Below are 27,737 nucleotides of genomic sequence, written 5' to 3'. Positions count from 1 at the left end.
GGATAAGGGTTAATCAAGTGGATATTCACATCCCAGAATGAGTAGAAGACGAAGAGAATTGTCACATACATTTATTCGAAACTGCATTAAAGTGCCCATTATGCTAGAGTTCCCCAATTTAGCCAGATCAAACAGTTGGAGCGTCGTGCTGCAACAGAATGCTTATGTTAAACAATTACCAGAGTAACGCAAATCTTAAACAGATTCCAGAAATCACACTTTGATGTCGAAGAAGAGACTGTGGTGAGATGAAAAGGTTTAATATAGGTTACTTTAATAGGTGTTCAAGGAATAATAGTTGCGTCGGCAGACAGTGTTATGACATGACTCAGTGAAAGGGGCTGAGGGCGATGGCTAAGGGATCCCTCACTAAGCAGGGGCTCCAGTAAGGCAAGGCTGCATTGAACAACTGGGCTGTAACAATCAAGTCCATACATGTCATGATACAGTACTATTAACATAAATAAGATTGAGCACACATTATACAAGCTATCAGAGGAAACTTAAGATCTGGCGTCATCTCTTCAGAAGAACAAAAGGGAAGCCGTGATCTACATTCCTGTAAAGGGAGAAAGTTTATTTATTTTTTTAAATCTGGGTGCATATTCAGTTTTTCTATTTTTGTAACTAAATGAACAGCTATAAAAAAAAGAAATTGTAATAAATAAGCTTGAATACAGAGGGTTTGGCAATTGTTCTTTGTAATTGCATGAGTGTCCCTGGTTTCACCCTTTCCTGAAGTGAGAGCCTCATTGAACTGCAGAGAAGAAACAAATAATTCCGTCCGGGTGACACGGTCCCTTACAAACAAACAAAATCTCTCTCATATATAACTTTAACAGACGTTGGCAGGTAAGTCACAATGACTTACAACTCCACACACCTCCACAGAGTTCCCAGCACAGCAGCTGAATCGTCATGAGGACCATAGGTTGTAACAAACTATTCACCTGTGGAAACAGTCCACCATCGCATACATACACAGTAGAGTCAAGACCTAAATTGAATTAGAAAAATACATGTACAAAATCGATTACATTCAAGAGACAGTACTAGCACAAAAGGATATAGTCTATAGTCATTTCAATAACTAATAATATAGGAATTTTATGGAGGCATTTTCTAAATAGAAAAGGTTGAGGGTGATATATTATGGCTGTTTTTGACGATGTGTGGGGTTGGTTACCGACTTGATTCTAAAATGCTCAAATTAGATCAAAATACTTCAATGCATAATGTCATAAGATGGACATAAATACCTGTGTAATCTTTTAATTTCACTTAATGATATTACATTTTTAAAGATCATCATGATATCATTTTGGTTTGGATCATAAGGTGCAAATATTGTCTATTAAAAGAGGCATTGAAAAGGTGCCAGTACAATGTACACCATTCCCACTTGGGGTTTAAGTCTTAGGAAACCCATCAGATATATAGGATTAGTTGTGCTGATATAATACATTTGTTACCTGAAGATCTATACACCAAGAAAATGCAGTGCAACTGCTATGCTAACCTTAGTTTTCAACATAATTTTCATTTAAAAGACAACTTTCCCTTTTCTTTGGCAAATGTCTCAGTTACAAGCATGTACATTGTCGCTCTTTTTGGGGAAGACAATTGCTTCATTTGTGTGAAAGAACAACACCGCTGTCTATCAGTGGAAGAACTGCGTAGTTTACTGCTTGGACGACTTTAGTCACCCTTCAATTTATTTTCTCTCAAACCTGGAAAATATATACAGTATATTTAAGTCTTAAATGTTTGTTTTAAAAGCTTTCCTTCAAGCTTGGGAGTTTGAAAGTCATGATTTAGGTCTGCTTGTTTACAGGTTATTTGCCTGCTTTTAGGGATAAATAAACTAATACAGCATTGCTCGTATCCCTACAAGTCAGTCCAATCCTGACTTGTAAGGATATATTTAATATAGTTTCAATATATTCTACTTTGTGGCATTATAATCCCTTGGCTAAAACTAAGTACCACCATTGGACAATAATAGGGTTGAGCTAATAGCCTTTTTAAATAGTTCATGTTGTGCCCGGACAGCACACATCATTCAGACGTAGCCCAGAAATGGCAATGCAGTTGCTTTAAGAATACAAACTCTGGAAACTACAGGTGGAAACTACCCTTCTAGAAGCAGTGCATCTCATCTCAGTGCTCATTTGCTTAACAGGTACAGTAAGCATTGATGCATTATTTTGTGTATGAGCTTTTTTGACAACAGTCTTAATCCAGTAAACTAGGCCTCAGGAAAATAAAACCGAGGTTGGGAACACAAGATAAAAGCAAAAAAAATACAAATCTAGTTCAACAGCATCATAATACACTTAAGTGAAGGAGAAGAATCTAATATAAAAAGAGCAATACACTTAAAGAAAAAGCAACAGCGAGAGAAGCATGGCTGAATGTAAGACCTAAGAAAAAGAGCATTGGTCAACTTAGAAACAAAAGAGTCATAATAATATAGCATAATGATAATTTCATGGAGGACATATCATTGGGGACTCTTCAACCTTGGAACTGGCTTGCACTACTTGTATAAGCCTGAGACAGCTTTTTCCATCTGATTAGCTTACACCCAGTGCATACGTCAAGAGTCCCCCAACCTTACTACAGCTCACACACTGTAAACAGAAGAATGGACACAAGGATCAGCTATTTGGATATGGAATGGATGCTAGCCTGTTCTACCTCGGTTAGAACATACAAAAAAACTACATTTTTAACAAAAATAAAAAAATAAACAAACAAAGCATTAAAAGCAATTGTCTTGTTACTGAAAAACAAATACGTTCAAAATCAAAACCTTAATTATTCTCATTGCCTAAGAGTGGACCGTTACTTGGCATAAGAAAATCTCAAAGGCTAGTAGGAAAAACAAAAAGAGACCAGGGAAAACACATTGCCCTACTGAGAAAAAGTTACATCTTAAAAGCGCCTCCTACGTTAGTGCAGTGTTCTTTGTTAAAAAACTATCTTAGGAAACTAGTAGCACACATTTGGATTAGCCTTGTAGATGCTACGCAGACTGCGATAAGATCAAGTATTGACACAAAATGCATTTTCATCATTCAAGTATATTCAAACGGATGTAAGATTCGTGTGAATGGTTGCGCGGTGGATGGGATGGCAGTGGTTGAGGTACAGCTAACGTCGTAATGAGAGAGTTAAGGCCATGGAAAACCGTCCATCCTGTCAGTAACTTTGCTTCTCATCAAATTGACCCCCACTGTAGGGGACCAACTGCCAGGTAAAACAGGCAGGTTCAGACTTACAACATGCTAACCAAAGGCCTCCCATCTAAGCTTAAACGTAAGCTTAAGTTCAAATGCAAGAGCCTCAATGTGTTGAGTTCAAACTGACAATGAAGGTTACACAGATCACTGTAGTAGCAGTTGCTAAGCTGGTGGGAAGGCAAGGGATGGAGTAATATGGAATACTTGACCATGGTGTGGAAGATTAAGAGGTCTGCTTTATCTCTAGACCACACTAAATAGGCAAATCAAAATGAGGGTACCACATGAAATAAATCACAAAGGACTATCTACCAAGCTGTGTCAATTTGTTCAAGCAGGAAGGTGTGCAGGAAGCCACAAGATTCGACTCATCCCTACATTGAGGTATGCTAGGTGGAGGGGACTTTGCAACAGTGTGTGAAAGGGGGAAGATGTTCTCTTACAAGTGGTCAAGCTGACCGTGTGTAGGTTTCCTTTCTTTTTTTGAAATGCAATTTTTGTTCGCAAAACTTGACCTTAAAATGGCGTAATATCGGACAAAGATTACACATTAACGTGAACACAACCTGCCTTCCTCAGGGTACTCTAAGTAGGTAGGACCGTACAGGAAGAGGAGGGAGGCGACATCCTACTGCCAAGGGAAGGGTTCAGGAGAATACTTAGAAGGTGAGTGGATGGGAGGGGGGTTCTTACCCCGCTTTCCCCCTCAGACCAGAGCTCTAGCTAATTCACCACAGAGGGATCCATCCACAAGTCACGTTCCATCTCCTTCCTTCCAGAACAGGATGAGGAGTCGGAGGTTAAAAGTTAAAACGCACACAACACGCAAGCGTCCATTTCGTTTTGCTGGAGGCAGGAGGGCGGCTGATCCACTTCATTGGTCAGCGCAGGAGATGAGGACAGGGGTCTGGGCCATTTCCTTCTGGCTGTCGCCAATCACACGCTGGCCTCTGGTACAGGAGGAAGAGAAGTTGGTAAAGGTCAACCAATCAAGGTATGCACTTCTTGTTCTTGGCATTTGTGTTCGGATGTTTTTTTGTCTGCTTAGTGAAGTAGTGTTTTGGCTCCTCCCTTGTACTTGATTGATAATTTAAGGTCATAGATTAGATGTGAAACTCCCTGGTTATCTAAGGACACAAATTGATAGAAAATAAAATATAGCGCATTCACGTTCAAAACGTACAGAGAAAAATGTAACAGTGTTTCAACAAAAGTTGAAAAGGAACAGCTTCCTTGAAGCAAAGGTGAGTCCCTCTTCCTATATTTCTGGCTGCCTACCTGTGAATGTTCTCCATGGCTGCCACCTCGGCAAGGGCAGACAGGCTAAAGAAGGCGGGCAGGACTTCGGGTGCACTGCTTCTATCTGCTTCCTCCTGCTTGGGTGCACTGTAGCACCCTGTTTCGTTGCATAAAGTCTCTCGGGGTAATGGCTTGTCGTCCTGCTCCGGGGTCAGGTCCCTGCCTTTGTCCTCTGTGATAAAACGGACCAAAGCAGATGCCATGAGGCTATGTCATTCAAAATGGCCTCTCAAAATGGCATGCACAGCTAATCCCTCATTTGGCGTTTTCCAGGTCACATACAGTATACAGAATAAACTATTGCCTGTTAGGAAAGACTTACCCTCTGCTGGGGACACCCTGCCGTCGGCCGAGCGCACCAGGTGGGTTATTTTGCTCTTCCTAGCCTTCCTCTTCTGGCTGCCCACCGGTATGCTAGCGCTAGTTCCCATGGCCTCTGGGGAAAGCATGGCGGTGGCACATGGGGCGGGGGTCTGCTTGGCCTTGGCAGCCGAGTCTGACATGGGGGAGTCACTATGCATCGCTATGTCTGAGAGGGGATAACATTTGAAAAGACCCACTCATTTTAGAATTATTGAACCAAAATTCTAACTTGAGATCTGGGCACCTAACTCCAAGATAATTCATGCGTAAATCATGAATTGACTGTAAAAAATGGATTTGGCCAAGACCCTTTTCTGCTAGATGGCTCACTATTTATTTACTCCTCACTTTGCAGTTTAAAACTTGTTCAACAACTAAAGAGAGAATATTTTACATGTGTCTAAATTCAATGTGAAATAAAAACGCTTGGTACTTACGTTGTCACTTTTTTACATTGAGTAATGTGTCCATTATCTCCAACTATGTGTAAATACCATGCCAAGAACATTCACAACTGGATTACAATCCACACACATTACATGATGCTCTAATTCACCTTTGTCCACAGTATTGGGTTTCTCCTTTTTCTGCTTGTACTTGCTAACAATCTTGTGGAATAAAGTCTTTTTCTGAGATGAAGATGGACCTGATATAACAAAAAAGAAAAACAAAAATAGAAAAAAAGCATTGCATGCCATGTTAAATGGTAACAATGTGGTCAAGTTCCTGAAAGCGAGGAGCAACAGGAGCGGTATGGGATGCGGAGGGATGGCTTCTGTCAAAACATATTGAAATGTTTGGTGAACATTCCAGTAACATTCTCTGCTTACCCTTGGCAGGTTTTGGGGTTGTTCCTCCGGTGCGGTGCTAACGTCTGTTTTTTTCTTCTTGGTGACGATGGTGCTTTTCTTGTCGAACGTCAGAGGGCTGTACTGCGGCAGGCTGTTGAACTTCTTCTCAAACTCCTCCTCCAGTTTCCCCAAACTGCAAAGGTATGTTGTTGATTAGATACGGGTGGGAACATGCTCAACTCCACTTTCTTCATGAAGGCTTTCATCATGCGGAAACGCGTTGTCATTTGTTTGTCACTGTTGTTTTTAATATTTTGATAGAAATGCCAACACAATATTACCTTTTCAAGTTCCCTCTTGCGTGTTTTAAGTGTGCCTTGATCGGATAACTAAGGCCCACTGTTGCTATGTTCCTCGATTACTGAGCTATAAACCGTTTTACGAAGTGGCTTATTATCCATGTCATTCAAGCAGAACATTGACCCATTAAACATTGACCCTTGAAAACCCCTAAAAATATGAATGGGACGAACCAACATTATTGTTAACGCTTATGGAGGTGCCCACATTAATATTTCAAACACGTAGGAGTGCCCATAACCTAACCTGGCCTATTTGCTCTCTTCAGGGATTCCTCAAAGTCGGATGTAAACTTGCACACAGAGGACCCCATTACACCGCAAAGAAAGCGGAGCGAGTTAAATAGACACTGAAAGAATAATGTATTTTCCACATCCAACAATTCACTAGTCTATAAACAAAACAGACTTGTGGCGTAAATGCAAAGAGCGTCAAGCCACGAACACACTTAGCCAATCTCCACTGCCATTAGTGCAAACTTGAATCCTCGCATGATGGACGTGCCCCTTGTCAAACGGTCTTATTGTTCGTTCGCTATATTCTGCTCCCACTAGTCATATTTCATTCAGTTTTCAGTTATAAAACCTAGCACTTTTTGGGGTAAAATGTTCTTGGACCGGGAACTCACCCTGGCGCCGTCTCGTCTTTGGATTTGGACTTCTTTAGCTTCTTGGGATTAGTGGGTCCCATCTGTGAGAAAGCCCAGGTCTCGTCAGTCCAACCCCCTTCATCAGATCCACTTCGAAAAGAGCCTCTTTTGCCTGATTAACACACACAGACATACAAAAACAGAGTTTAGAGGAGCCACCTGTAAAATTAAAATAAAAACACAGGAACTTGCTCAGAATGGGTGTAAAACAACAGTATATTGATAGTCATTGTGGAGATTGGGCAGGGGGGGGTTACTAATACATACCTCTGTCCACGTTGGCCCTCAGTGAGGTCAGCATCCCTTCCGACACCAGAGTCTTGTACAGCGCCCCCTTGCAGCTTCTCTCAGACTTCCTGGAGCCACACCCTTCAGCGTTGGCCTCCGCTTCCCTCTGCTTCTCCTCGACTTTGTGCGGGGGGCTGGGAGGGGCAGTGGGCTTCTCCGTGCTGCCCGGGGTGCTGCCGATGCTGGCCTCCTCAGCCTCGGTCTTGGGGCTTGCTAGATTCGCTGCCGTCTCCACTGTCGATGGCAGCTCTGTGCGACTTCCATCCTCTTTGTCCTCCTCCATCTCATCCTCTTCCTTAGCCTTCAGGGGCCTCTTGGCTTTGGACTTCTTTTTGGGTGAGCTGGGCTCTCTTGGAATGGTAACGACGGCGGTGCTAGCCTTCTTCTTGGGTATATCCTCCTCGGCGTCGCCCCAGGCACCTTTAGCCACTGCCTCGATAGTGTAGAGGAGGCTCTCCAACTCAGACTCAGACGATGGTCGCTTTTTGAGGGTCTTTTTGGGCGAGCCCGGACGAGGGATCTTGTCTTTGTCCACCGCTTTGGGTGGCTCTCTGGCAGTAGCTTCTTGCTTCTTCTTCTTCTTCTTCCTTTTGACGCTGGCCGCTTGGCCGCTGAGCAGCGGGGGACTGGCGTTGGTGGGCGTGGAGGAGGAAGAAGTGGAGGAAGATGGGGGAGAGGAAAGAGGAAAATCTGTGATGTTGCCCCCAGTGTCCTCCTTGACCACCGTCTCAGTTTTGTAGTGTTGGGCACAGGTATCGTCCTGTGTCTCCATCTTCCCTGCCTCGGAGGCCAAACACATCTATACCAAACACAACAGTGCACATAAATTAACATTTCAGTAGTCACATCATTGTGAAAGTGCTGGAGATAACTATTAGTCATTTCCACTATAGGGGTTTTGAAGATTTTAGTAATATCAAATGGGCTTAAATGGACCCTTAAAGGTTTTGTGATGGAGGGCCTGCAGTACCTCAGCGAGCTGGAAGAGAGCCGACTGGCTACACTGCTTTCCCTCCGGTGCAGTCGACTGGCTTGAATCAGAGGAGATCTGCTTTAATTGACAACAGAGGATAATTAGACAAAACATCACTTTGCATAGTAAAGACAATACTATAAAGCACATGTAGTTGTGCAGAGTGGCAGACTTGAGACAGTGTAATGACTGTACCTCTGCCAGTTGAAAAAAAGGGGCCTTGACGTTGATTTTGGGTACGTCAGATTTTCCCTGCTGTGAGGTGCCAGACCATGTCTGGGGAAAAATGGGAAGGGAGAATGGATACAGGTCCTGGGATTATGTACCGGTATGTTCATATTTGTGACTTGTGTATACTAAATATTATGGTAGGTATATACTGAATGCTTTCATTTGTGCCCTCCCTTAAGGCATGCCCACACATTAGGAAGAGCCAATAGTGGAAGTATTGGCAGATTTGAATTTTGTTGATGTGGATTTCAGTAAGCAGGAAGGAACCCCACTCGGTTTAAAAACCAACTACTTAATAGCACATTAAAATAGCATGTAGAATGATAAAATTACATACTCATGCAGTATGTAAGCATGCTGAGCAGTTGGCACCTCGCCTATGAATGTTACAGGTCAATAACATTGAGCTAAAAGATGTAGTCACAAATAGCCTTTTCCTGAGAATACCCACTTCTGCCTGGTCCCCCCGACTCAAGGGCTTCCCCTTGCCAGCGGTGTCCGTTAAACTGGGCTGAAGCGTGCTGGAGGAGAGCTGGAAAGGGAAACCACAAATTGATGGTTGGCTGACCCATTTCAATAGGAATGAGCCTCACTTCCTTTTCCCTATTGCAGCTTGATGTAAAGTCAGTGCAGGATAGGTCACAGAAAAGGCATAGTAGTGCCATCATTTTAGGGAATGTTATGATTGTGGCATATTTGGTGTGTTGGGTATGGTAGGGTTACTTTAAGAGCAAACTGAACCATTTCTATGCAAATAGATAATAAATGTAATGTAGGCTATTTTTTATACATCTATGCATATTGGCATAAAATCAACAAACTTGTGTCAGACTGCGGTTGCCGTGACAGGCCTACTAAATAGTGTTACAAGACGTTCAAGAGAACCATCCCATTCTATGTGGTCTTACCTCAGCAAGTTGGAATAGGGAGGAGTTCTCAGGGTGCTTAGTGACATCTGTGGCTCCAGACTTTGAAGAACTGGATGAAATCTGTAGAGGTTCAATTCACACTTAAATTCACACATTCACCACAAACATTTGAATAACGTGATCTTTGAATTTGCATCTCACAGTGCTTTTCCAACAAATGAGAGAATGACTTAAGTCCTTCAGATATATTTCCACTAAAACAATGATTTCTAGATTAAAGTTGTTGCACAACATAGATAAACTCAGTTTGACGAGTTGAAAATCACTAGACCGGGCCTTTACGTTATTTTATAAACCCATATAAATCTGACGTCCCCTGGTGGTGAATTGCTGCACTACAGCCCAGGACCTACACTGAAAAAAAAAATATGAACGCAACATGCAACAACTTCATTGATTTTACAGAAATACTGTTCATTTGGGGAAATCAGTCAATTAAATAAATAAATTAGGCCTTAATCTATGGATTTCACATGACTGGGTATACAGATATGCATCTATTGGTCACAGATACCTTAAAAAGAAATGGGCCTCAGGATCTCGTCACTGTATTTTTGTGCATTCAAATAACCATCGATAAAATGCAATTGTATTTGTTGTCCATAGCTTATGCCTGCCCCTCATGGTGCGGTGGGGTTATGGTATGGTAGATAAATTAACATTCAATTTTCTGGCAATAGCTCTGGTGGACATTCCTGCAGTCAACATGCCAATTGCACACTTCATCAAAACTTGAGACAAGACATCTGTGGCATTGTGTTGTGTGACAAAACTGCACATTTTAGAGTGGCCTTTTATAGTCCCCACTACACCTGTGTAATGATCATGCTGTTTAATCAATTTCTTGATATGCCACACCTGTCAGGTGGATGAATTATCTTGGCAAAGGAGAAAGGCTCACATTTGAGAGAAATAAGCTTTTTGTTCATGTGGAAAATTTCAGGGATCTTTTATATCAGCGCATGAAACATTGAACCAACACTTTACATGTTGCATTTATATTTTTGTTCAGTGCAGTATGTGACATACCTCTCTGGCAGTAAGGGCATGCTCCCCAGCCAACAGTAGCATGCTTAGGCCACCCATCTTTGTGGGATCTGGGAAGGCACAAAATGAAGGCAAGGTGGGATTAATCTTTACTAATTTGACATTAATTCAGTGGCAGCTATGCTGAGACATGACATTCATATTTTATAAGCTGTTTTACCCAGAAATGTATCACTTGACGCACCTGCCATGGCGAAATTAAGCTGTGGTGTGCTGTCAGTCTTGGGCACTTTCTTGGCAGTGGCACAGCCCTTAGGGGAGTTGGAAGGGAAAGACCACACTTTTTTGCGTGCGTTGCTGACAGTGTGGCAGGGGCTCTTGACTGGCTTGTTGGTGGTGGGGCACCACTTGTAGCCTGGGTTAGCCTTCATGAAGGCATCCTTGTACTGGAAGACGACACAAAGCCAGAATGGTTATCAGCAAAAGAAAGACTAAGCAATTAATACCTACTCTAGCAAAATGCAGAACATACTGAAGAGGTGTTGTCTAAGTATAGTCTTTCAAATGAGTTTGCTTGTGATCCTGTGTTGGAGCGCTTGATCTGCTCATTTGCTTGTCACATCGCACAAATCAGGGTTCATTCTCTCTGAACTCTGCCAGTCCACGAGGAAAAATAATCTCAATTTAAAGTACTCTCCTCAAATGACAAAATCAAATGGAATGGTCTGTTTAGAGAAACAGAAAGGGGCGAATCCTAACTTTAGTTAAATTTTAACTTAAGTCATACATTGATGTAAAAATGATACTTAAATGAAGTTAGGATTCGCCCCCGAAGAGAATAAGAAACGTTTGACAGTTCCAGAACAGGGTTTTGGTTGTGCTCACCTCCTTGGCCATGTCCGTGTACTTCTGTTTCTCTTTGGGCTCCAGCACAGCCCACCAGTCAGCCAGGATCTTGGTGGCACCACGGTTGTCCAGCCGAGGGTGCTCCTGCCTCACCAGTGAACGGTGGCGCTTGCAGAAAAGCAGGAAGGCGTTCATGGGTCGGCGGGCCCGCTGCTCTGAAGAGTCCTCCTCCACCTCCATGGGCCCCCCGCATGCCACCTCCGGCCCCCGGCTCTCCCTGACCAGCAATGGCTGTGGACAGATGCATCAGTGATAGATATTTCAATCTTTATCATCTCTACCCCCACCACTATCATCATCATCATAACAATGGTAAGGCTCGATTGTTTCAGTTGATATTTCTTTGGGAATAATTCAAAATGTCCTTTTTGAATTCAATCACTTTTTGACAGCATCCCTTTTGATTTTAACCAAACTTTCCATACCCGTTTGTCCATGGAAGTGGTCAGAAAGTGACTTTTTGGACCTAAATGACAAAATATTCAGGAGATAACAATTCTCAAAGTTGACCCATTTTGCATACCCCACCATACCATGAGACATCCATGTCTTCATCATTTGAAAAGGTAAATGGTTGACTTTGATATTTAAAAGCTTTCAAACAGGGTTCTCAAACTATTTAATTTCTTGGTTATATAAAAATGACTTAACTTTAAATGTAAATTATTTAAAAAAACATGTAAACTCAGATTTGTTTCATATTCGTATATGTTGTAGCTTAGACCCTACTTTACATCATCTGCTCTTGAATACAGGGTGGGTGTCATTTCAAATCTTAGAAATAGATTTCATAGAATGGACCTACCCCTTCAGACCACTGTAATTTAGTACACCATTGAAATTTAAATTGAATTGACATTTTGACTTCTAATTACTACCACAAAGATGACAACCAGTCCACCCACTGTCAAATGTCAACTTAAAATGGTCATGTCTATTGGATAATCTATATTTCTAGGATTGAGAGTATAATTTAAAACATATATTCCCATGCAAGTCAACATTCTCTAGTGTGGACCTCCATTGATCTTTGTTGTACTAATTTGCGAGTTGAAATGTCAATTTTATTCCCATTTTAGTAAATGTATTAGCCAAAACATAACACCCACACTGTATTCAGGAGCATCTCAAACTAAGGTGGGCACAACACAACCTCAGATCTAAAATAAGGGTCTAAGCTACAACATATGCAAATATGCATCATTATTTTAGTGTATTAAGGTAAAAAAAAAAGACAATTGGTTAAACTGTTTTTCAAAAAATTATAAAATAGTATGACAATAGTTTGAGATTTCTATAATTTAAAAGCTTAACTTTATTTTTTCCAGTGGTGAAGACATGGATGTCTCATATCATGTTTGAGTATGCAAAATAGGTCAACTTTGAGCACCCTTATCTCTTGAATGTTTTGCCATTCAGGTCCAAAAAGTCACTTTCTGAGCACTTCTACAATGGGCAAAGATTTGGGCAATGGTTTCATTTAAATCAAAATGGGGTGCTGTCAAAAAGCGATTGAATTCAAATGGATTTACCTTTTATTTTTTAAATATGACAAAATGAAAGTGAATACTTCTAGATTACATACAAACCTAGTTATCAAAAACACAGAAATCACATTTTAGACTCACTGGGGCTTTAAAAATGCTTGCCATTTCCTCATAGAACATGATGTGTTCAATCAGCGCTCTACTCGCATCAATATTTAGGTCATATTTCATAGAAATCTGGAAACACTGGACAGTTACATTAATGTTTCAATCATATTTTACACAAGGTATTTGGGTCATTCCACAAAATGAGTGCCTTATGTCCCTGTTTGATATTTTAAGTAGAAATTGTGCACAAATACTTTTAAAAAATAAGTAAAAATTAAAAATTAAAAAACTCACTCTCATTTTAAGGTCAACACTGTTATTTGAACTGAAATCTCGTTTTAATATGGTTGAAACTATTGCTTTTAAAATATATTTTTCGAAAGAAACATTGAACATCTTATAGTCAAATCATAGTGTAAAAGCAGTTTAGCTAGTTCTACTCTTTTTGGTGATTTTTCTGGTGTTGTGTGGTGGAAAGCTGAGCGGGTCGACCACATCAACCCTGTTATCCATAGATAGACATGCTAGAAGAAAATGTACTAACAATTACATTCTTGTCCCTCCCTGTTGCAAAGAACAAGCTTCCATTCCCCCAGTCACAAGGGGCTTCAATGGATGATTTAAGATGAAATCGTCAGCCCTGTTACTTTATTTGTCACTTAATATACTAATCTTTATATTTAACCTCTTGAGATGGGAAAACATGTTTTTTTTATTAAGTTCAACATGTGCTCTTTATGACAGAATGTAGAAATCAGGTGAAATAAAACTTTTTTCACCAAGTTACACTACTCAAAAGGCCCCTAAATTGGTGGAACAACCCATTTACTATACACAGTGTACAACACGTTAGGAACACCTTCCTAATATTGCGTTGCACCCTCTTTTGCCCTCAGAACAGCCTCAATTCGTCGGGACATGAACTTTACAATGTGTCAAGCGTTCCACAGGGATGCTGGCCCATGATGACTCCAATGCTTTCCACAGTTGTGTCAAGTTGGCTGGATGTCCTTTGGGTGGTGGACCATTCTTAATACACACGAGAAACTGTTGAGCGTGAAACTGCAGTTCTTGACAGACTCAAACCGATGCGCCTGGCACCTACTACCATACCCCGTTCAAAGACACTTAAATATTTTGTCTTGCCCATTCACCCTCTGAATGGCACACATACACAATCCATGTCTCAAGTCTTAAAACTCCTTTAACCTGTTCCCTCCCCTTAATCTACACGGATTGAAGTAGATTTAACAAGTGACTTCAAAAATGGATCATAGACTGACCAGGTGAATCCAGGTAAAAGCTATGTCATGGACCTTAATGTCCTGTATACTCAGTGTATATCAAATTGAATGGGAATTAATCAGCAATTCCCAATTCAGAATTGACCCCTAACCCAGAAACAAATTGTTTTAACATGATCAGAAACAATGAGGGACTTCAAATCCAATGGCTGCAGCAGCCTCGCACATCCTTTCAGACCAGCACTGTCTGTCTGCCCCCACATCCAGCCATGGAGAGATATTTCATATAGGGGGTTAAGTACTGACACTGGTGGTTCTATACTGGAGTCAAAGGTCACTGCATCATATACAGTGAACTAACAAATAGACTGTGTACATGTATCATGGAGCAATAGTCAAGTGGGACTACGGCAAGAGACTAAAGACTGGAAGTCCAGGGTCATGTTCAGTAGGTCTGAAATAGAGGTCGACCGATTATGATTTTTCAACGCCGATACCGATTATTGGAGGACCAAAAAAGTCGATACCGATTAATGGAGGATCAAAAAAGCCGATACTGATTAATGGAGGATCAAAAAAGCCGATACTGATTAAATCGGCCAATTTTTAAAATATTTTTTAAATTTGTAATAATGACAATTACAACAATGCTGAATGAACACTTATTTTAACTTAATACAATACATCAATAAAATCCATTTAGCCTCGAGTAAATAATGAAACATGTTCAATTTGGTTTGAATAATGCAAAAACAAAGTGTTGGAGAAGAAAGTAAAAGTGCAATATGTGCTATGTAAGAAAGCTAACGTTTCAGTTCCTTGCTCAGAACATGAGAACATATGAAAGCTGGTGGTTCCTTTTAACATGAGTCTTCAATATTCTCAGGTAAGAAGTTTTAGGTTGTAGTTATTATAGGAATTATAGGACTATTTCCCTCTATACCATTTGTATTTCATTAACCTTTGACTATTGGATGTTCTTATAGGCACTTTAGAATTGCCAGTGTCACAGTATAGCTTCCGTCCCTCTCCTCGCTCCTCCCTGGGCTCGAACCAGCAACACAACGACAACAGCCACCATCGAAGCAGCGTTACCCATGGAGAGCAAGGGGAACAACTACTAGAAGGCTCAGAGCGAGTGACGTTTGAAACGCTATTAGCGCGCGCTAACTAGCTAGCCATTTCACTTTGGTTACACCAGCCTCATCTCGGGAGTTGATGGGCTTGAAGTCATAAACAGTGCAATGCTTGACGCACAACGAAGAGCTGCTGGCAAAGCGCATGAAAGTGCTGTTTGAATGAATGTTTACGCGCCTGCTTCTGCCTACCACTGCTCAGTCAGATACTTAGATACTTGTATGCTCAGTCAGATTATATACAACGCAGGACACGCTAGATAATATCTAGTAATATCATCAACCATGTGTAGTGAACTAGTGATTATGATTGATAGTTTTTTATAAGATAAGTTTAATGCTAGCTAGCAACTTACCTTGGCTTACTGCATTCGCGTAACAAGTAGTCTCCTTGTGGAGTGCAACGAGAGAGAGGCAGGTCGTTATTGCATTGGACGAGTTAACTGTAAGGTTGCAAGATTGGATCCCCCGAGCTGACAAGGTGGAAATCTGTCGTTCTGCCCCTGAACAAGGCCACCGTTCCTAGGCCGTCTTTGAAAATAAGAATGTGTTCTTAACTGACTTGCCTAGTTAAATAAAGGTATTAATAATAATAATAATTAAAAAAGGCAAATCGGCACCCAAAAATACCGATTTCCGATTGTTATGAAAACTTGAAATCGTCCCTAAAAGAATGCAGAACTAAGAACAGATATAGCCCTTGGTTCACTCCAGACCTGACTGCCCTCGACCAGCACAAAAACATCCTGTGGCGGACTGCAATAGCATCGAATTGTCCCCGCGATATGAAACTGTTCAGGGAAGTCAGGAACCAATACACGCAGTCAGTCAGGAAAGCCTGCTTCTTCAGGCAGAAATTTGCATCCTGTAGCTCCAACTCCAAAAAGTTCTGGGACACTGTGAAGTCCAAGGAGAACAAGAGCACCTCCTCCCAGCTGCCCACTGCACTGAGGCTAGGTAACACGGTCACCACCGATAAATCCATGATTATCGAAAACTTCAACAAGCATTTCTCAATGGCTGGCCATGCCTTCCGCCTGGCTACTCCAACCTCAGCCAACAGCTCCGTCCCCCCCCCCCCCCCCGCAGCTACTCGCCCAAGCCTCTCCAGGTTCTCCTTTACCCAAATCCAGATAGCAGATGTTCTGAAAGAGTTGCAAAACCTGGACCCGTACAAATCAGCTGGGCTTGACAATCTGGACCCTCTATTTCTGAAACTATCCGCCGCCATTGTCGCAACCCCTATTACCAGCCTGTTCAACCTCTCTTTCATATCGTCTGAGATCCCCAAGGATTGAAAGCTGCCGCAGTCATCCCCTCTTCAAAGGGGAGGCACCCTGGACCCAAACTGTTACAGACCTATATCCATCCTGCCCTGCCTATCTAAGGTCTTCGAAAGCCAAGTCAACAAACAGGTCACTGACCATCTCGAATCCCACCGTACCTTCTCCGCTGTGCAATCTGGTTTCCGAGCCGGTCACGGGTGCACCTCAGCCACGCTTAAGGTACTAAACGATATCATAACCGCCATCGATAAAAGACAGTACTGTGCAGCCATCTCCATCGACCTTGCCAAGGCTTTCGACTCTGTCAATCACCATATTCTTATCGGCAGACTCAGTAGCCTCGGTTTTTCTGATGACTGCCTTGCCTGGTTCACCAACTACTTTGCAGACAGAGTTCAGTGTGTCAAATCGGAGGGCATGCTGTCCGGTCCTCTGGCAGTCTCTATGGGGGTGCCACAGGGTTAAATTCTCGGGCCGACTCTTTTCTCTGTATATATCAATGATGTTGCTCTTGCTGCGGGCGATTCCCTGATCCACCGCTCAGCAGATATAGAACACCATTCTATATACTTCCGGCCCGTTCTTGGACACTGTGCGATCTAACCTCCAAACGAGCTTCAATGCCATACAACTCTCCTTCCGTGGCCTCCAACTGCTCTTAAACACTAGTAAAACCAAATGCATGCTTTTCAACTGTTCGCTGCCTGCACCTGCACGCCTGACTAGCATCACCACCCTGGATGGTTCCGACCTTGAATATGTGGACATCTATAAGTACCTAGGTGTCTGGCTAGACTGTAAACTCTCCTTCCAGACTCATATCAAACATCTCCAATCGAAAATCAAATCTATTCCGCAACAAAGCCTCCTTCACTCACGCCGCCAAACTTACCCTAGTAAAACTGACTATCCTACCAATCCTACCAATCCTCGACTTCGGCGATGTCATCTACAAAATTGCTTCCAACACTCTACTCAGCAAACTGGATGCAGTTTATCACAGAGCCATCCGTTTTGTCACTAAAGCACCTTATACCACCCACCACTGCGACCTGTATGCTCTAGTCGGCTGGCCCTCGCTACATATTTGTCGCCAGACCCACTGGCTCCAGGTCATCTACAAGTCCATGCTAGGTAAAGCTCCGCCTTATCTCAGTTCACTGGTCACGATGGCAACACCCACCCGTAGCACGCGCTCCAGCAGGTGTATCTCACTGATCATCCCTAAAGCCAACACCTCATTTGGCCGCCTTTCGTTCCAGTTCTCTGCTGCCTGTGACTGGAACGAATTGCAAAAATCGCTGAAGTTGGAGACTTTTATCTCCCTCACCAACTTCAAACATCTGCTATCTGAGCAGCTAACCGATCGTTGCAGCTGTACATAGTCTATCGGTAAATAGCCCACCCATTTTTACCTACCTCATCCCCATACTGTTTTTATTTATTTACTTCTCTGCTCTTTTGCACACCAATATCTCTACCTGTACATGACGATCTGATCATTTATCACTCCAGTGTTAATATGCAAAATTGTAATTATTCGCCTACCTCATGCCTTTTGCACACAATGTATATAGACTTTTTTTTTGTACTGTGTTATTGACTTGTTAATTGTTTACTCCATGTGTAACTCTGTGTTGTCTGTTCACACTGCTATGCTTTATCTTGGCCAGGTCGCAGTTGCAAATGAGAACTTGTTCTCAACTAGCCTACCTGGTTAACTAAAAGTGAAATAAATAAATAAAATAATTGGCAATTCCGATTAATCGGTCGACCTCTAGTCTGAAACTATCTGTACTTGACCAATAACAAAATGTTTTTATCATTTCAAAACGTGCCTACTGAATGCATCCCAGATCTGCAAAAGAAGACTCCAACCTTCTCCAGTTCTTCTTCGTCCTCCTCCTCTTCCTCCTCCGAGAAGTCCAGGGCCTTCTTGGAGAGTAGCGGGTGCCATTGTAGACACTTGCGCTTGGGCCGCTTGCCGCTCACCTCCACCTCCACAGGAGGCTCCTTACCCCTTCCTCCACCTTTCATGGCGCTGCCAAGCCTGGAGGGGGGAGAAAGATAGTCAGAGTTCACTCACAACTTATTGTGGCATAGGATCAAGTTCCATTTAGACACTGATCTTGGGTCAGTTTTCCCCATTAATGCTTAAAGCATCTGCAAAACAGCGTCACTGGCCACTCCACCACAGTTATTGGTTTTGTTGCTGAGCTGAGCATCACGCAACATGCAAAAAAAATAAAAGGTGCAATACATACTGTGCTATCGCCCGTGCAACAGTATTTGTTGTTTGCAGTAACTTCTTTGTTGTTGTAATATCACAAATGGACACGCAGTTTCACCAATATGGATTGTCGTTTTAAGGTTAGGATTGGGGGAGGAGAAGCAGATGCCAGATCTTTACCTAGGGGAAATTCATGTCGGAGCATTTGGCGTTGGGTTTTGTTGAGCGCACTGATCAATGACTTTGTAAGTAGCACTATACAAATACATTGGATTGATTAATTGACTGAATTCTTTAGTCTCTTGAGCAACTGCTGGTGTTGGCCATAGTAGTAACAGAGACTAAAGGTCATGAAAAAGTGATCCCTTTAATTAGATACCCTGACGAGGGCTCAAACGCTGGTCCCTGTGACTGTCCTTCCAAAACCAATATATTATACCAAAAGGCCAAAATCGCTTGGTAAGGTCACTCGGTTTTGTACCAAGATACAGAATTGGCAGTAAATTGAGGCTGCCATTTCAAAAGTACTTTGAGACTGAACACCAGACCGCCCATGCCTCTAATTGGCTGATGGCATCATCACTGTGGCCAGGGTGTGGTCAATGGAGTGCACAATTCTATGTGTAGATATACGCTTGCAGAATAGTTTGGACTTCTTGCGTGTGTGGTGCAATGCCATCTAGCAGATGCTTTTATCCAAAGCAACTTAGTCATGTGGGCATACATTTTACATATGGGTTGTTGTGAAATTGTTAGGTATTACCGCATGGTCGGAACTAGAAGCACAAGCATTTCGCTACACTCGCATTAACATCTGCTAACCATGTGTATGTGACCAATAAAATATGATTTGACAACCATTAGATTCTACACTTCTATACTTGGGTATAGCAAGAAAACCTCAAATCTGACAAAAGAAGACAAGTCTGTGTTTTAGGGCAGGTTGTGATACCACAGCATTTGATCAGATTAACTCACATCTGTGTGTATTTACTCTACTGTAAAGAGTATGCAGTATCTATCCTTCAATTTCTGTAAATGAACTACTGTATTCAATACTTAGGAAAAATAAATGTAATTGATAGCTGGGTCCAATGCTTTTCTAATATTTTTTCACTGCCCTCAAATATTTTATTAATAGAAAAATATATTTTTTGTTAAAGGGCAATTCCGCCACTTTTCAACCTCATATTCATTATCTACAGCGCCATACCAGTGTCTACATGAAGGGAGGTCCAAAAGTATTTGGACAGTGACATGTTTGGCTCTGTATTCCAGCACTTTGGATTTGAAACGCTACAACGACTGAGGTTTAAGGTGCAGACTCTCAGTTGTGGAAAAAGTACTCAATTGTCATACTTGAGTAAAAGTAAAAGATAACTTAATAGACAATGACTCAAGTAAAAGTCACCCTGTAAAATTCTATTTGAGTAAAAGTCTAAAAGTATTTGGTTTGAAATATACTTAAGTATCAAAAGTAAAAGTATAAATTATTTCAAATTCTTTATATTAAGCAAATCAGATGGCATAATTTTCACATTTTAATTTATGGATAACCAGGGGCACGCTCCAACACTCATTTACAAACAAAGCATGCGTTTAGTGAGTCATCAGTGCAGAGGCATTATGGATGATCTCTTGATAAGTGTGTGAATTTGATCAATTTCCTGTCCTGCTAAGCTTTCAAAATGTAACAAGTACTTTTGGGTGTCAGGGAAAATGTATGGAGTAAAAAAGTATATGAGTTGTCAAAAATATAAATAGTAAAGTACAGATGTCTCCAAAAATGACTTAAGTAGTACTTTAAAGTATTTTTAAGCACTTTACACCACTGCAGACTCAGCTTTAAATTTGAGGGTATTTTCATCCACATCAGGTGAACTGTTTAGAAATTACAGCACTTTTTGTACATACTGTAGTTCTCGCCCCCACCCCCATTTCAGGGAAACAAATGTATTTGTTTCAAATCCAAAGTGCTGGAGTACAGAGCCAAAAACAAAACACGTGTCACTGTCCAAATACTTACGGTGACCGTATTACCACCACAACAACGGTCACGAGTATGGCAGTCTAATTCGATGTAACCGTTTAGTCACGGTATTTAGGCTTCTCCAAGCTCTGATGTGGCTGACGTCATTAGTAGCCTACCAAACTTGCTAACTACCTGGTACTCAGCACTCTATGGCCTCTCAAATCACCCTGATATCAATGCAAATGTAATCGAAAATCTAGCCAAACACTTCATAAGAGCCCATGAGCTCATGTTGGGCAACATTTCTATATGCCAGTGATTCTCAATTCTGGTCCTGGCTATCCAAAGGGGTACACATGTTTGCTTTTGCCCTAGCACTTCACAGCTGATTTAAAATGATCAACTTATCAAACTTTGACTTGAATCAGGTAGTGCTAGGGCAAAAAACAAAATGTGCACCCCTTTTGGGTCCCCAGGACCAGGATTGAGAACCACTGTCATAGACTATGCAATTGCGTTAGAAAACAGTGATGGGCCTCTATCAAAAAGAGGATCCCATCAGCTTTCTATAGGCTAGGCCTACTATATTCATTTCTCAACCTTCCTAATATTAAGCACATTGCTTCTCTTGAAAAGAGGAGTCTAGTATAACTGGTTGGCATGAAAATAAATCATGGGGAAAAGCGTCCTCCATTCGCTTTTTAAGTTATTGTACAATGTAGAAAATCGTAAAAATTAAGAAAAACCCTGGTTTGAGTAGGTGTGTCAACTTTTGACTGGAGAGAGAGAGAGAGAGAGAGATATATATAGGCTACCCTGTCGCCCTCATATATATATATATGAGGGCGACAGGGTAGCCTAGTGGTTAGAGCGTTGGACTAGTAACCGGAAGGTTGCAAGTTCAAATCCCCGAGCTGACAAGGTACAAATCTGTCGTTCTGAACAGGCAGTTAACCCACTGTTCCTAGGCCGTCATTGAAAATAAGAATTTGTTCTTAACTGACTTGCCTAGTTAAAAAAAAAAAAAAGAGACTCTCTTTATAGCTTACATTTTATTTGCTGTTAGTCAGCACCTCTACACTAAATAATTATCTCTGGGTGTGCGCCAACTCATGCTTTTGATGATGTCATCGGGTAGAACTTTTAAGCTTCATATTTCTTTGAAATGCACTGTTTTCACATATGTAGACACTGGTATTGTACTGTAAATAATGAAAATGAGGTTGAAAAGTGGTGGAATTGCCCTTATTCAATTACCCATCACACTAAACATTTAGCAATTACAGGATGCATTTCAAACTTCATGTGCAGTAAAAACTTTCGTATGACAAATCATTTTATCGATAGCAGTGGGAAAAAAGGTTGCTTTTTGATAAGGACACCAAAGACGTCAAGAGCGATACGCATAAATAAAAGGACAGCACTTCTAATAGCTTATTTGCAGGATAACTTTTCTTTCATATTGATTTAGAGATTTAAATGTGGCACTGACTTGTTCTTGGATTGCGGCTTCAGAATTGTCTCAATTAAGAGTTTGGTGTTCGACTCGTTGGGCTATGCACGTGCGGTTACAAACCTGGCTTGCGTTATTGGCAGGTACAATATCAATATCCACCTTCCTAAAATGGATGAAGCCTGTTGGAATGTGAATCTGAAGCTGGCTAGTTAAAAAAAATAATAATAATCCTGAATAGATCTAGCTAGCATCCGAGTATACACCTCAGGACTTTGATAGATACTTGCCTCTAAGTTCCTTAATAGGAGCAATCCACAGTTGAAACAATAAGAGAGCAGGCTTCCCACCAGTCTTTCAGTAAAAAGCTGAGGGACTGGGTGGGAGAAATGTAACCACTCAAATGCATGGATATAGATACAGATGCATTGACCAACCATCCATATCAACATGGATGGTCAGTCCATTTTGAGGCTTTACAGGGTTTGTTTACATTTACTTTGTTTACAAACATTGGCGTAAAACATGCTTATATTTTGGGTTCTGATGGGGGACGACAGTTTAACTAATCTCATGAGGCATTTGTTATATTCTTCAAGAATCAATGGGTACATTTCATTAATTAAAAGTCCTAAAATGAATGTAGCAACTGCAGATTGCCCCATTAATCCATCATTTAACATCTTGATATATTTCTCAGATATCTTGTGGAGTTAACAAGGTGATAAAATAAACAAAAAGACATGTGTCTTTTAACAACAATGATTAGAGTGCTGGTATATCAGACAGTTAATTGTCTTCATGTGCAATTCTATCCCTCATTACTACTATAATTGGCATCTTGTGCTATTTGCATGTGGAAATGTTACATGTACAGTCCCTTCAAAAAGTATTCACACCCCTTAACTTTTTCCACATTAAATGTTTCATTAAGTTACAGCCTTTTTGTTGTGTTTTGTGTTATTAAACATTAAATGCAACAATTTCAAAGACTTTACTTACAGTTCATATAAGAATCAGTTAATTGAAATAAATTAATTAAACCCTAATCTATGGATTTCACATGACTGGGAATACAGATATGCATCTGTTGGTCAACAGATACCTTAAAAAAGTAGGGGCGTGGATCAGAAAACCAGTCAGTATCTGGTGTGACCACGATTTGTCTCATGCAGCGCGACATCTTCTTTGCATAGAGTTGATCAGGCCGTTGATTGTGGCCTGTGGAATGTTGTACCACTCCTCTTCAATGGCTGTGCGAAGTTGCTGGATATTGGCGGGAACTGGAACACACTGTCGTACACGTCGATCCAGAGCATACCAAACATGCTCAATGGGTGACATGTCTGGTGAGTATGCAGGCCATGGAAGAACTGGGGCACTTTCAGCTTCTAGGAATTATGTACTAGGAATTATGTACAGATCCTTGTGAAATGGGGCCGTGCATTATCATGCTGAAACATGAGGTGATGGTGGCGGATGAATGGCACGGCAATGGGCCTCAGGATCTCGTCACAGTATTTCTATGCATTAAAATTGCCATCAATAAAATACCATTGTGCTCGTTGTTTATGTCTGCCAGTACCATAACCCCACCACGGGGCACTCTGTTCACAACGGTGACTTTTGTTTAATGATCATGCTGTTTAATCAGCTTCTTAATATGCTATGCCTGTCTGGTGGATGGATTATCTTGACAAAGGAGAAATGCTTACTAACAGGGATGTAAATAAATTTGTGCACAAAATTCAAAAGAAATAAGCTTTTGGGGAATATGGGACATTTTGGGGATCTTTTTTTTTCAGTTCATGAAACATGGGACCAACACTTTACATGTTGTGATTATATTTTTGTTCAGTGTAAATTCAGAAGTAAAAGTGTGCAATAATAGTGTTTACCATGATTTTTCAAATGGCTACCCCATACATACTATCATTTGTAAGGTCCCTCAGTCGAGCAGTGAATTTCACGCACAGATTCAACCGAAGACCAGGAGGGTTTTCCAATGGCTCACAAAGAAGGGCACCTACTGGTAGATGGGTAAAAAATAATAATAATCTGACATTGAATAACCCTGGTGTAGTTATTAATTACACTTTGGATGGTGTATAAATTCACCCAGTCACTACAAAGATACAGGCGTCCTTCCTATTTGCAATAAGGCACTAAAGTAATACTGAAGACACTGTTGCAAAGAAATCAACTTTTTTGCCCTGAGTGGCACAGCAGTCTAAGGCACTGCATCTCAATGCTAGAGGCGTCACTACAGACCCTGGTTCAATTCCAGGCTGTATCACACCCAGCCATGATTGGGCGGGTGTGATAGGGCGGCGCACAATTGGCCCAGCATTGTCCGGGTAAGGGTTTGGCCGGGGTAGGCCGTCATTGTAAATAAGGATTTGTTCTTAACTGACTTACCTAGTTGAATCAAGGTAATAAATAAAAAACAGTTTGGGGCAAATCCAACAACACATCACTGAGTACCACTTCATATTTTGAAACATGGTGGTGGCTGCATCATGTTATGGGTACGATTGTCATCAGCAAGGATTAGGTTTATTTTTTATTTTTTTAGAATAAAAAGAAAACCAAGCTAAGCATAGGCAAAATCCTAACGGAAAACCTTGTTCAGTCTGCTTTCCAATAGACACTGTAGTTGCTTACCAAGACAACATTAAATGTTCCTGAGTGGCCTAGTTACAGCTTTGACTTAAAATCGACTGTCTAACAATAATCAACATGACATTTTTTTGTTTTATATAATAATGGGCAAATATTGTACAAGTGAGGTGTGCAAAGCAGTTGAGTATTTTGTGTAGATCGTTGACCCACAAAAAAAGGTCCCACTTTGTACCAACAAAATGTGAAAAAGGTAAAGGGGTGTGGATACTTTTTGAAGGCATTGCATAACCTTTAACTTTGTTCAAACTGGTTTGCAGTCTCTTTTACCCAGTGAACATCTGAATCTTTGCATACTATTAAAGAAAAGCGTCAACTACAAATCATGTACTAGAATTGGGCACTGAGTTTTTCCTTACCATGTGACCTAACAAGGGCCCTGAGTTTTTCCTGGTCAGGTTGGTCAAGACAAGCTCAGAGCCCTATGAGGGTTGTGCTATGGGGGGAGGCATGCATAGTGTGCATACACACCTGAGACCGAGTCACACTGTTTCACCATTGTTGAATCAGCTCGTTAGTGTGCAGGTTATGCAACCACAGGATTGTAGGAATTACTCTTAAATAAAGTAATTATGTAATTTGGAAACATAAATCATCTTAATTAGAAGGCTATATCTCAATGACACTGCGCAATTATTGACATAACCATAGAAATGACTATTGTGCTTACACTCAAATCAGGTATGACAATCAATTATGTAATATTAATATGATGAGACACAGGCTATATTGTTAATATGAGGGTATAATAACATGAGGCATTACGGCATATCAATGAGTGGATACCATGGGCAATTGACAAATAGGTAAACAAAAGAGAAGAAACCTTGACCTGGAGGATATGGGATGGATTGCAGGCATACTTACTTAGGCACAGACTATGGAAAAGCTGTATCTGAAAGATGAAGATGAATCTGTCAGTCAGGCTTTGTCATGCGATGATGATGACCTATAAAATACAAGACACTGCTCTCAGTCAAGCGATACATTTGCAATGCTTGGTTAACGCACCAAAGAACCACAGAGGCTAGGATTCTAGTTTTATTCTTCAGTAGCCATAGTAAACATGTGTATTAATCATCACTGTGACAATAACTTAAAACGGGTGTGTAGTCTAGTCTTCAATATGTGATTAGGCATCGAACTATTGTGGGACATTATTTGTTGTTGTTGAAACACGGTGTCGATTCCAAATCTGTGCAGTCCATCGTACATGGGCGCTTTTCAGAAACCCAGGAACGTAGACAATAGAGCAGTTAACGCTCAGTACATAATCAAATACGCAATATCAGGTAAATACAGTTCAGTCGAAAAGATTGGCTATACCTTACTATTGTAGCGGTTATTTTCTGGTAAGACCGGTGCTGACTGTAAACCCGATTAGGCTGTCAAGGAATCAATAAAGTGAACCCACCGTAAACATTACATGAGCAACATTGTTCATAAATTAGTATAAACTAATATTTTGTTTACCTAACCCAAAGTCCTTAGTATGAAGCTCACATTAGCATCTATGCAAAATGTCGATCTAGGGTCTGAAAGGATAGACAAGCGAATGAGAGTCCATCTTGCTTTGGGGAAAATGAAGTATAAATCTCACTCCTGTCAAACTCGTATGCATTCATTGACAAAGGTATTCCACATGGACAAATCGGCACCTTTCATTACTTAAACTAGGTATTTTCCGTCCAGATATTTGCGGCAATACGTTTAATTGGCATCATAGTCACCATTTCCTACCAGTTACTAGGAATAAAAGTAGCTTGTTAGCTTGCTAGCTCTCAGACTCAAATTGCTCCAGCCCGCCTGCTGAACGTGTCGTATGCAAAACATGCAATGGTTCCAAAAGGCCACGAGCGACTACAAGTGACAAACATCCATGGAATTGTAACCAAACTTCACTAATTTGATTGTTTTCACGCAATCGAACGCTGCCATCATTCGTTTAGTAACAATGTAGCCGTGCATTTCATAGGGGTTGTGCTCCCGTTTCTCAGAGGAATGCAAATACTCTCGCTTTACCATGTCGTACATGTTGTCTCAGTCTTTTGCATGGTCGTTTTTTACCGAACAATGACTTAAAATGTACACCAAACGGCTTTGAGGGATGGAATTTACGATTATAACAACAAGTTTATAAATGAAAGCCCATTGAAGACATTAAATAATTCACGAAAAACAAAAAGCACCACGCTGACCACTTCGAGAGCGGCGATACACTGATACAAACCTCACACTGGATGACTGAGTGGTTTAGGTGAAAACGACACTGTGATTTTGATAAGGGCTAAAATACCAACAAGTTCTCTGTCATGACGGCATATAGCCTAGACTACATATTCAAACATACCTCTGATACCCAGCTCGAATGCCAGGGCCCTCTCATCCCCAGCTGCGTCCACCTTAAAACTTATTGACACATAACAGTTCGGCACTGGCTGTACAATAACACAAATATGAACTCTCTTCACCGGATGAACGCTACAGAGCAACACAACAATCTGAAATCACCAAACTAAATATGAAAATTCACGAATTATATCGAAATCAGATAAATGATCAGTTACATTAGGTCGCAGTGGCGTACTTTCGTTTTCCTCGAACAAATTTTGCATCTTCTCTAATCTACCCTCCCCCGTTCGAACTGTTCTAGGGCTATGGTCTTGTAAAGCCTTGTGCAGTATGATGTCTATAGCCAAGCACTGACTGGCCTAGCCGTGTCATCACCCATTCAGATTCTGGCCTTACAACACACATATTTTAAACAAACTTTCTCTATGCAACGTGCTTGAAAACGTCACTGAAAAGATGTGACTAGCGAGAAAAAAAAGACTGTTTTTAAGCAGAAAGTCACTGCCTGTGTCTCAGTCGTGTGTGACTACTTAATATAGCTTCCTGGGTGTTGCGTTACAGTGAGGGATCGGAGTGTTTGGAAAATAAAGTGTAACAGTCAAAGTATTCCAGCACTCACCTGCAACAGGCCACCCAGAATGTAAAGGTAACTAAAGCGTGGTGCTCCAACTGAGCCGTTGTCAACCTCATTCACCCTCGCTTAGTGTTCTTCTCTGACCAGAACCGTTTTTACAACATACAGAGAGTACTGTACATACAGAGTGAAAAT

The 27,737-nt window shown here is 41.1% G+C and overlaps 1 protein-coding gene across 1 annotated transcript; it reads right to left on the bottom strand.

Annotated features, from left to right (window-relative positions):
* Positions 1-257: 257 nt before the first annotated feature.
* On the bottom strand, positions 258-27,674 carry LOC115105366 (HMG box transcription factor BBX). The gene is given in 18 exon segments (XM_029627322.2): positions 258-4,195; positions 4,524-4,716; positions 4,867-5,073; positions 5,464-5,553; positions 5,738-5,755; positions 5,758-5,891; positions 6,687-6,819; positions 6,975-7,794; positions 7,966-8,046; positions 8,164-8,244; positions 8,651-8,731; positions 9,108-9,188; positions 10,158-10,225; positions 10,360-10,561; positions 11,001-11,252; positions 18,161-18,332; positions 25,484-25,565; positions 27,588-27,674. Coding segments are annotated over 16 exon segments (2,676 nt in total). The 5' UTR covers positions 18,320-18,332; positions 25,484-25,565; positions 27,588-27,674; the 3' UTR covers positions 258-4,119.
* Between the last annotated feature and the right edge of the window lie 63 nt (positions 27,675-27,737).

The sequence above is a fragment of the Oncorhynchus nerka genome, linkage group LG22, assembly GCF_034236695.1.
Source record: "Oncorhynchus nerka isolate Pitt River linkage group LG22, Oner_Uvic_2.0, whole genome shotgun sequence".
Classification (NCBI taxonomy): Eukaryota; Metazoa; Chordata; class Actinopteri; order Salmoniformes; family Salmonidae; genus Oncorhynchus; species Oncorhynchus nerka.
This window is presented reverse-complemented; position numbering and strand designations above follow the sequence as displayed.